We start from the raw sequence: 11,523 nt of genomic DNA, 5'->3' as shown, positions 1-11,523 counted from the left end.
AGGTGCTTGTGCTCTACATTGATTATCAAGTGAGTCTATCTGAAATCCTTCTCAACTAGACAAACCATCGGTATCTCACGCTCTTCATTGTTGCAGAGGTTCTTCGGACAAGAAATTAGGCAAAAGATAACCATCGAGTCGGCACTGGAGACAGGTCTCACCTTTGAATGGTCTCACTGGCGACATTGAGCGCCAATTTCAGACGGCCAAGTGACAAATTGATAGCAAGGTGGCCACTCCTTGTAACGGTTCAAAAAATTGAAGCTAAATTCCTAACAAAAAATATATTTACGTTGTCTTGAAGATAAAACCAAACCATGATATTCACACAAAAAATAAAAGTACTCTTAGTTTTTAATAGCGTCAGAAAGGCGAAAATATAATCTAATCCTCACCTTCCTTTGGTCACCTTCCTCAACATGGGTTTCCCAAAGAAGTGGTGGCGAGCATTTACGGTGTGCCTTAAGGAGCCAATGTAGGGAGGGTGGCGTCAAGAAGATGCCCCGGGATCCATTAAAGTTCCAAGTAGGAGAAAAACTGTCTCCGTCCAAAGTGTGATTCACTATATCCAAAGATGATCTCATCATCCGATTCGAGTACCTCAGCCTAAATGTGAGTCTTTTGTGATTCCAAGTTTATCCTCGCCAGTATTTCTTGGGATAGTTTGGCTATTATCATGAAAGTAAGACTTGCCAGATTGTCAATCATTTGGGTTTCAAGTGTGCGAAGAAACAGAAATATGAGCTCCTTTGTTATCAGCCACTTGTTTCGACTCGGCAATTTCATTACATTCACTACACCGCAATCTGGAAAGGGTTTCCCAGGCCCACAGGCGAATCAAATCAAATTTCGCCCATCAATTTTGAAGGTGAAGAGCTGAAGGGTATTTTCAATGAGAGACTAGATTTCTCGGCCAATGCAACTTTGTTTCAGACTTAAATTCACTAACACCTAGCTAACATTTATTTATGGTGTGTTGATTATCTTTCATCCACAAGAGTCAACACTTAAAACGATCCTGATCTCTCATCTGGATCGCATAGACTTGACTGCCATCATGTAAAGTGAGACGATACAACGTTCTTTTTATACAACTGACATCATTGGCGGTAAAGTTAGGAGCTGGCGGCCCATGGGTGGCATCAAAAGCTCCTTTCGCAGATCTGAGTGTAATAGTGATTCCAGATCCAGCTATAGATCATTCGCTGTCTCACCCATTCCAGCTCCAATTTATGTCTTCTGATGATTTGGTTGACCGACCCGAAAAGCCTACGCAGAGGCTCTCATTGTCGCTTCATGACCATTTGGCTGAATGGAACCCATTAGAACCATTTGATCGGATTTGGTGACACGTGACATCAGAGTTTTCTTCGGATATGATCTCATCATTAACTTTTGCTTTGGATGATTTTGGTAGCCCCCGTTTCTCTTTTAGGGTTCGCTCTCGAGGCTTCCTTCAACATTTTCTGAATTCTCTTATGGAGGACCCCTGTACTTAAGATAGGTTCCCTACAATTTGAAATGACAAGTTACCCTCTATTTCAGGGTGGTTCTGGCTCATACACATTGGAATGATTCTGGGGTCTTGAAGTTGGTATTTGGCAGCCAAGAGAGTTAGAGTCTCATTGTCCAACGGATGGCCAAGGGGGTGGGTTGTATTTCACTCAATTTTTTGTCGATCCTTGACTCGGGACAGAGCGCTTGAAAAGAAATGAACCCCCACTCTCCAAACAGACAGACAGACAGAACTACTTCCATTGCACTGCTGCTTCTCGGCCTCTCGATTCTCCACTTCCTCACTTCATTTTTGGTTGGAATGACTTCTACACAAGTTCTATTCATGAAAGGTTGTGGTGGTGGGGTTGGTACAAGCATTGGATGTCTAGATTCTAGACTCCAGCCAATAGTTCGTAACACCTTTAAAAAAATATATTGACAGTGTTGATCACGTGTCTGACAAAGTCACGCTCACTGACTCTTAGGATCAAATTTGACAGAATATCTGTAACGAAAATACATCTTGCAGATCTAAGGAACTAACTAGTATGCCGGGAGCTGCTTATTGAATTCTTTTATGCTTGTACTGTTTGGGGTGGTCTTCAAAGTCACGTCCGACTTGAGAAGGATTTCGAGCTCCTTCTTGAAAGGTGTCGAATCAGAAAAAGGCGACTGTAGCTTCGATTTGACTTGAATTTGCTTTTACTTTTGAGCATTTTGAGAACCAAAAATGGAAATTGATGCATAGAAATTTCAAATGTTTGTTGCGTCGTACACGGTTTGGTCACATGTCGTTGACTCAAAGGGAAATGTCGTTTCACAGTACTGTACAACGCAATAGAAGTTTAAACGGTGTTACTTCTTGAGTCCTATGTTGGCTTTGGAGTGTGTCGAAGTACTTGAGACTCGAGAGGCTCATACAGTATGAAACTGTTCGAACTGTGGAATTGCATCCGAAAAAAGAAAAATATCCGTTTGTCAAAGAGGCTCTGACGTCAGCAATGAAATGGTATTTGAGTTTTAAATGGTCCTTGTGTATTGTCCTGTCTTAGACTCAAGCATTTGATTGCGCATTAAGGATGATATAATTGATCAAAATTTGCTTAATAAGATTCTTTGTTCATTTTTATTGCTCTCGAAAACTAAATCAATAATAGATCGTACACGCAAGCCTATTAAAATATTGTCTAAAAGTGGTACAGGCCCAAACTACGTTTCGATGTAGAGAGGATTCGTTGTTTATTACTTAAACAATATTGATGTTCTCATGATGCTTAATCAAGGCACAAAATGACCTTACAGATCGGTGATGTAAATGTAATTGAAGTTATACTTATGACATCAAATATGTGTGTCCCTCTAATTAATCACAGGGTACCTTGTTTAGACTTCTCGTTCGTGATTTTAAGCAAGAGGAGTTTCAGCCTTTGGCTTAAAAAGAGAGCCGTTTCAAAATAGGACACGAACGTTCACTCAGAGTTCCCGTGTTATTTTGTATGTATTCTTCCTCACGTGAAATGGGGATGCGGATCCGGATGTAGAGACAGCGATTTACTGAGCATGGAACTTGGATTAGGAATTGCTTTCCCAAAAAAGTTTCCCTTGTTACTAGGGCTACTAAAACATAGTTCAAAACAACAAAAAGCTGCAAAAACTCCGTTGAAAAGCCCAGATAAAGTTGAAAAAGGATGTTTTAGGGCATGGAGTACCATTTTTTCCATATGAAAGAAGGCCTTTTGCCAACTTTTTGCGTTTCTTTACTCCTGCGTACATTTAGAAGATATTCAAAGATATTTGAAGAGATTGAGTTAATGTTTTGATTGATCAAAGGAATATTTTTCACGCTTTTGTATTATAGTATGTGGTGGAGTTGAGTCTTTCCCTGGCAATTCTGAAGGGTATTGTGATAGTCCATATCAGATTGGTTCTCCCTTTCATTAATATATAATATTTATTGACCAAATTACTTTGAGGAGCATTTCTGTATAATATCTGTGAATAGTAAAAAAATCAGTAGAACTGATAATGCTAAGGTATGGTCCCTTGATGAACTGCGTAGTAAGAAAAGGCAAATTGTATTATTTATTGTTTATCTATTGCTTATTGAATTGGCCACCCACGGCATTTAAGAATGTATAAAGGGTTTTGGCATAATGGCTAGACTTTTGTCACTTGGCGAAAAATAAGCAGGTAACAGTAATAGTAAATGTAATGAGAAAGAAATGAAAACGGATTGTCTCATTTGATTCAAATATTTCTTCAATTGGTTCACAAGAAATATGGTAAGCCATTCAATACGCAAAACAACATTACCGGAGTGCAGCAATAATTGAAACCCGATTTTTTTTCTAATCAAACCCATTGAGGAACTTATTTGAGTAAAGGCCAATTTTACCAGAATTTTTCAACTTGTATGGAAAGTCAATTGCAGGAAAGTTATTATGAAGGCATATACTTTAGCCAAGACTACTTCTTTGGATAGGAGGTTTTTCTTTTTGTTCAGAAGATTGGAAAACCTGAGAAGTTGGTTTTGGTGAAAAACATGGGGAAAAGTGTTTTAGCCAAAAAAGGGCAGTCAAGATGTTTTTGTTTCGTACGAAAGTTTGAAAAATCAGTTTGACTAAAACGCAAGAAAAAAAAGAATGTTTTTCAGCCCAAAAAGTACTGTAAAAAGCTCAAAGTTTTTCAAACATTGAGGAGTGTTTATCCGAAATATTTAAAGAACTAGAATACTGGTTTTGACATATTTAGCCAAAGATGAGTTCACTTTAATTATTTTCCTCTTTAATGAAACTCGCTGAATCCGAATAGGAAGAAGCTTTAAATATGCACTTTGTCTTGACTTAGTAAATCGTATAAATATCAATGCTCACCTTTCATCGTTTAGTTGTCTCTGCTTCAACTGAAAACAATTAAGGGATTGGTATTTAGAGATGACTTTCGGAATAAGAACCTATTAAGCTTTACTGCCGGCAGAGATTTAGCCTTTTTATCATCACGTGTCGGATGTTCATTCTAAACCAGGGAGATTAACTCTGTATTGTATGAGAAAGCTTATTTGCAACATCAAGCCTGGGGGCAGTCTAAATAAAAACTTAAAAGGGAATTTCGTTATGCTAGTTTCCTACATACGCATATTTACGGTGACATGCCAAACGATAAAGGGACAAGCCAATTGAGGTGACCGGGACATTGATAATACAAACGAATTTGAAATCTATGTGGAACCATCAGCCCAATAGGGTACGTATTTGGTAAATGGAGACTAGCTCACAAAAGCTAAGAAAGTGTACTCTGGCGAGTACAAAGTAAACTTCTTCCACAAAACATTGGAAAACTATTGAAATTGTGCTGAATATGGATTTGCATACTCAACCCTTTTCAAACGACAACATGAGCTAATAAAGAGCGATAAAAAACGTAAATTAACACTTTATTTGGTTAGCATTAGATACAAGAAAGTTTGCTTGGGCTCCGTCTGGTTGAATGGTAATGTTTTTGGACATTGTGTTATAGTTCTTTTTAGTTATCTCAGTTCAAAACGTCAATTCTATGCAACTTTTAGTAGCTTGGGTAATCTGGAAAGATCTTACCTGGGGAAAACCACCCAGATGACAATTGTTAAGGAAAGTCCCCGAATTGAATCGGCCTCAATTTAAGATGTCGGACGCTTCTGAACGTACTCACAATGAAAGGGGATGTGTTTGAATGCCTTAATGAAAACGATGAAATCTTTAATGACACCTCGTAAATGGAATCATTTTCGTGGAGGGAATTCCCTGCGTCAATTTGTTTTTGTCAAGTTCATGGCGTTCGTTTCAGTTTCTGGGCTTTCCACTTCCTTTGAAGCCGTTTAATGACTCCCATCGAATGTGCAAAGTATCTTTTGGTGTGTACGTTCGCAAAGTATCTAACCGAATATGCAACTCGGTTGTAAAACCAAACAATGCATAATTGAGATAACGCTTTTTTAACATGAGGTTAAATCAAACAGCTTAGGAGTTATCAACCCCAAACCATGTATTTTCATGGATAAATCTACAACATATTCCACCTAAATACAAACTCGGATAGCCAAAGCGTAAACAACCCCTGTCTAACCAACCTGGCATCCCTGATCCACCCTCTCCTTTTCGTCTGCAAGTTCCCTCTCAAAGCTCCCTTGACCCTTGATCACCGGCCATTTACTCCGACAGGGATTCCACTCACAAGCCCTGAGTCAGAGTCAGAGCGCGCGCAATCGCGTGGCGCCTTTGAACCAAGCCCTTAGCAGGTGCTTGGGAAGAGGGAGGATTCGATTTGTGGGGCCTCTAGCGGGCTATGTTCGTGAGTCAAGGAGGAAGACGATTGATTTGAGATATCCTAAAGTTCGAGAGTTCGTTTGCTGTTCGTCGAGTTGTTCATGGGGCTTTGGATCGGCGGAGATCCCTTCGTCACCCTCTCCCAACACAACACCACGGCGGACTCGACGAAGATCCGTCGGTCTTGTATTATCATTTAAGATCGTAACACGAGTTTCCATGTCATTTGCACCTAGACAACTCATCAGTGCACAACAATTGCCGCTCGTGTGTTTTTTCCCAGAGGCAGACAAAACGCGTTTTGGGCTAGAAAGTCTTCCCTTTCCCAAGTGACAGTGTTTTGTTCGAAGCATGTTCTCGTCACCCTTTTGAGAGACATTGATCCCATTAGTGACTGTGGTGCTCTGATTCTGCCCAAGCAAGCACAAGCAAGGCCCTGAGGTTCATTCCCTGGGCAGAAAAGGCCGCAAGTGAGCGTCTCTATCAAAACAAGAGAAGGATATCATTAATGGCCTGCCTTCAAATCAAGTGAGCAACTCAAAGGCGGATTATTGTGGAACTAAAGTGTCACAATCTCCGTTTTTCTCAATAGAACCCCAGCTTCTGGGCGTCTCTCGGAGTGTTGGAATGATTGCGTTATCAGTGTAAGCAGGACCCTTGATTCAGATTGGAACGGACTTCGAACATCTCCTCCTCACCTTCCTCCTCTGCGGTCCAGTCTGTTCCACGTTGGTTATTGTACATTGGTGCGTGTTTCTGGGACAGGATCAGCCTATCTACCACCCCGATTGGGAGGTAGCTATGCCCTGGGCTGACCCTAATCTCGCTTTCCAAAGAGCAAGGTGTGGTTTTTCAGTGTTGCTCCAGCTCTTGCCCGGTGTCCTGACCTCTGCGAGTGTCCTCGACGTCCTCAGTCGCCTCAGAGCCATTTATCCTCCAACTCTCTCAATGCTCATGGAATGAATGGACATGAGTAAGTGACCCAAATAGGCCATCCTTTACTTGGCGTTGTTGTAGTGTGTACTTTGCATAGAGGAAGAAGTAATGGTTTAGAAGTTTGTGGCCCTTTAGGCCCAAGTTCTACGGGAGGTGATTATTGAAGTACGTACATGAGAATCCAATAGCAAATACGAAGCGCATAGTTCGCATAGTTTTCAGGCCTCTTTGGTGGCCTGATGCATTGACGTCTTTTGACGCGATTTCCGTCGTCGAAAATGCCGCTATGCGAGCAAACATCTCGGTATCGATTCAATCCGAAGTGACTTACATAAATATGAATATTTTGATAGACGCCTATTCTAGATAAAAACCCTAAGATTAGTTTTATGATCCCCGAGTCTACCCATCGACTTGGAGGGATTCAAAGTCTTCGCCCCACTGTCTCTCGTACTAATAACAAGAAACGACGCTATTCGTCATTAGTCTTGCAAGGCCACAAAACAACAATCGTAATGAATGGCTAAAGCCTCTATTATCTTTGTGATCTTAACATATTTTTTTTTGTTTGATTTCATGCTTCCTGAGCCAATTTTAGTCTTAAGAAATGTCGTGCGAAACAATTGAGGAGGATGTTTACCGAGGTTATCGATGCGCTTCCATTCCGGATAAGTGTCAAATTCAGAGCAATGACTAAAACCGAAGTGTAAATTTGTGAGAACCGCCTTAGCCTGTTGTTCCCGATTCTCTTTTTATTAAGAACTATAGCAGTAGGCTTTTCGAGGAGGTGTCAATTGTCAGAAGTTCTTGGCCCACACTCGTAAATTCACTTTATGAGTGTTTGACAATAAATGAAAATGCTAAACATGTGAAAGACATCACTTGTCTTTGGAAAATATGTGCACCTGTTTTGGGGTATACGCTCTAGCTCCCAATTTCATATTTGCTCAAGTGCCTACCTCTACGACCTTAAATGCAAACCCAGAGAATGCAGCTTTTAGTAATACCTGCCGTTATTATTGCCATCAATTTGTAGGCTTTTGATCCCTCTGATGACTAGAAGATCTTTTCTTCCTCAAGCCTATTGATGATATACCTTTGTTTCGCTTTTGTTCCAGGCACCTGAGCTATACCCGTTGTGTGATATTGCTTTTGGTTTGTCTTGGTTTCATCGGATTGATGTGCGCTGTACGAGTGGAAGGACGGATCCCTCACAAAACCAACCACCACGATTCTCGTGGCGATTACGCCCTCAAATCCCGATATCGGGATCCACCCGATGGGAGTCGTCACTCCTCGATCTCAGGGATGGTTCAGAGTCAACGCCGCCGACGGACCCGCCACGGCGGGGTTTGTGGGTCCGAAACTTCTTCCAATCTTTTCCACCGTGAAGAGTTCTGGATTAGGAACAAATGCCATAATGGCTTCCTCAGCGTCTTGGAGAACGAAACCAAAGCACGAGTCGTAGCTTACTCAAGTGGGAATTTCTCCCAGCACCATTCAGCAGGTACAGAGCTATGGATTTGTGTCGTCAAAAAGTATTTTAGCGTTGTGCATCCCATGAACAAAAGCAATTGCATCTAGTGCATAAGAAAACGGAATTAGAAATGTTGAGTTCGTATTGAAATGCTCAAGATTAGGGGAGCACAAAACAAACCTCTTTTTGATTCCTTTGGCGCTGTGCTCGTAGTATGAATTTCGGGAAATTCTGTTGCAGACACACCTTTAAATAGCCCAAGTTTGTCTCGAGTGAACAAGAAATACTCTTTTAAGGGGTTAAGGCGATAGTAGAGGATTGACTTTGGCCATTATAAGTGCTAAATTTGGGCATGCTTCCATCCAGTTGAAGAGGCTTGAGCAAGTAATTTCAATTCAAACCAGGGAAACATGCTCTTCCCGGCTTTCCTTTGCATTGCACTTTCTATTGATATCTTCTCCAACGCCAAATTTAGAGTGAGGGTGAGGCCCCCACCCCTACTGACAAGCTCACAAGTCGAACTATTCTTGGCTGCAATTAACTTTTCATTTTTATCCGCAAACCCCAGTGTGTACTCTTGGTTGGACAAGTTCCCCAACTCAAACCGAACAGCGGGGAACTCAGCAAGAACATTCTCTCTGGAATCCGAAACATCAATCCTAGAGCGAAAAATGCTTGTACTAGAATAATACGAAACTTTACTAAGAGCGCCCTTTTGGTTTATTTTTTTTCAGTCAAAGTTATCAAAGAAACATTTAAATGTCCGGGCGACAGGTTCCAAGGTCCAGTTCAAACCAGGATTTATCACCCGAAATCCAACAAGTATGTGTGCTTCAACCGAAGAGGCCGAGTCAGAGCAGTGGTAAGTTTGTCTCTACTTTATCCCTTGCACCTTGTACGAGTATATGATCAAAGTTGTCAGTGCAAGAGGATTGGGATAAAAGATGCTGTTGAATTTGAATGCCTTGATATCTCCGCATGAAGTATGGTAGAAACTTTTATGGCAAGCATAATTAGTCGTCTCCGCCAATTTTCTAAGGGGTTGAAGAGAATCCTGGGGTGGTTTGGGTTGAGATGAAGAGGGAGAAGCTAGTTTGTCGATGATAATGTATTCAATGTTCCTCTCGAGTCAACGGGCGTAATGTCAGATGGGAGACGAAAGCCAGGCTCCTTTTCCTTCCTCCACTTTGCATACCCCGTGGGGGTCAAGAAATGCGTGTAGAGCTTTTACAAGGGGAGTCTGATGTTGCTCTTTCGTCAGTCTTGCTGACCTGGAAGAAAGAGAGAGAACGGATTTATTCAAGGGTCCTCAATCGCCGTGGACTTAATTCTACTCCTCGCGTCCATCCACCCCGATCGAGGCTTTTGTCGTTGTTATAAAAGCTTGCGAATACGCTCAAAGCCCCGCTAATTGATCCCATTTGAGAACATTTTTTGAATGGAATTGGAATGGCCCAACAGACAGAGACATCTCTTTCTAAGAATGTTCCTGGATGAACACAACAACATTCATTCGTGAATCCTCGGAGATTCGATTGTTGCCCCACAACAACGACAATGATATCTCCTAGATCGCTCGTTCTTTCTTCCTTCTTTCGTTCGCTCGTTGAATCGTTCGTCAACGGCATCCTCGTCCTCAATGACCGCTTTAATACAAATAGGCGACAGTGATAAATTCGTCTTTTGTTGGACTTCAGCAAGCTAATTGAGCGCGAACAAAGGTGTGAATTAGATAACCAAAACTGGGAGATTCCCCGCCAAAGGTGTCATTGGTATGGTTGTCCAGCGTTCCTTCTAGACGTGAAATCTCAAAATCTGACGTCTTAACCTCTAGATTCCAAGTATTCGGAAAGATGCTGACATTTTTTTTGATTTGTTTTGATAGTCTTGTCAAACGTTTGAGCTTTTGACACTGTTTGTATCGTATGTAGAATGAGGCATTTTGGAAAGAGCTTCCTTATCCGTCGCTCATAGTTCGACACCTCCCTTCCCGTCTACAAGTACAATAGATCGATAGTGCACATTTAGCATACACGTAAATGTATCTATTGATTAACCTAAGTTTCGGTTTGGAATGCATTGTTTGGATTTATACATAGTTGACATTCCTGCCCTGGCCAAGATTTCTCTTTTTATCCCACTTTTGAAGGGCAGACAAACATGATCTAAGATACTCGAGATACTTATGCCGCGCACCTGCCTGCAAGAACAGCTCTGTTTGTGTCTTCTCATGTGGTGTGTGAGTTTGAGTAGGCGTTCACTTGCTTTATCTTGAGTTCAAAACTAGACATTTGCATCTTGCCTTGAGCGATGGGATGTTTTGTTCTCAAGGGTCGACGAGAAACGAACTCAATCGAGTGGTCGAAGTACGCGAGGAGCCAACCTGCTCCTAACCAACTAACCAGCCAACCAACCAACCTTCCTTCCTTTGGGTCGGAAAGAATCAGAGCTCCAGCAATGAAAAGAGGAGCTAGTAGGTCTTTTGTTCTGTTTTCCTCAATCCCTCATGGCTTATCCGTAAACAGGCATGGTAATTTGTCTTTCTCTCCCACGAGTGCTTGAAAATATGCCGTTGGTTTTTATGTCGTGAATGGCAAGAAAATGGAACGACATCGTGTCCACACTATCTGACAAACGTAGTCCATCGGATTGATTGACATGAATTATCAAGTCCGTGGCGTGATCACTATCAATCACTATCACGTGGTAATTGTTGAAGAGTTGAGTACTTTTTGTGTCGCTCGCCTCGTAAATCTTCATTGCAATGCCAATCTGCCCACGCAACCAATTGATGCAACACATTCGCAAATCACAAATCGCAAGCTGCGAATTGCAAAACACCTTGAACAATATTTCCCCCAGAGAAGTATAGATTATCCACATTCTCCTCACAAAATAACCAAGAGTCTGCCTCAAGGGATTTCTAACGGGGAAGGGGCAATGGCCCCTTGGTTAATTAAACATGTCAAAAAAACAACCCCCTTTTCATGTCGCGTTGGGCCACTTCTCAAAGCTTACGTTCATATTTGTATGTAAATTTTGCCATAGCTCTAGGCCTCGAGGGATTTCTAACGGGGAAGGGGCAATGGCCCCTTGGTTAATTAAACATGTCAAAAAAACAACCCCCTTTTCATGCCGCGTTGGGCCACTTCTCAAAGCTTACGTTCATATTTGTATGTAAATTTTGCCATAGCTCTAGGCCTCGATGGCAAAGTCCAGTTAAAGTCCAGTTCTTGGCCCCCTCCCACTTCTTCCGATTAGAATCTACTTTCTCTCTCTCTCTCTCTCTCTCTCTCTCTCTCTCTCTCTCTC

The 11,523-nt window shown here is 41.7% G+C and overlaps 1 protein-coding gene across 3 annotated transcripts in view; it reads left to right on the top strand.

The window, feature by feature from the left end:
* Positions 1-471: 471 nt before the first annotated feature.
* Positions 472-11,523, top strand: part of LOC131880597 (uncharacterized) — a 22,576-nt gene continuing 11,524 nt past the window's right edge. Inside the window, exons 1-4 of one of the 3 annotated variants that reach the window (XM_059227265.1) lie at positions 6,311-6,326; positions 6,391-6,771; positions 7,853-8,241; positions 8,946-9,073. In XM_059227265.1, coding sequence (XP_059083248.1) covers positions 6,758-6,771; positions 7,853-8,241; positions 8,946-9,073 — 531 coding nt within the window. In that variant the 5' untranslated portion in view covers positions 6,311-6,326; positions 6,391-6,757. Of the gene's footprint in view, positions 613-5,880; positions 6,772-7,852; positions 8,242-8,945; positions 9,074-11,523 lie in introns of those variants that run through there. The other 2 variants (XM_059227266.1, XM_059227263.1) reach the window with 2 other exon arrangements.

The sequence above is a fragment of the Tigriopus californicus genome, chromosome 5 (assembly GCF_007210705.1).
Source record: "Tigriopus californicus strain San Diego chromosome 5, Tcal_SD_v2.1, whole genome shotgun sequence".
Classification (NCBI taxonomy): domain Eukaryota; kingdom Metazoa; phylum Arthropoda; class Copepoda; order Harpacticoida; family Harpacticidae; genus Tigriopus; species Tigriopus californicus.
The sequence above is the reverse complement of the archived record's forward strand: the minus strand, read 5'-3'. Positions and strand labels throughout refer to the sequence as shown.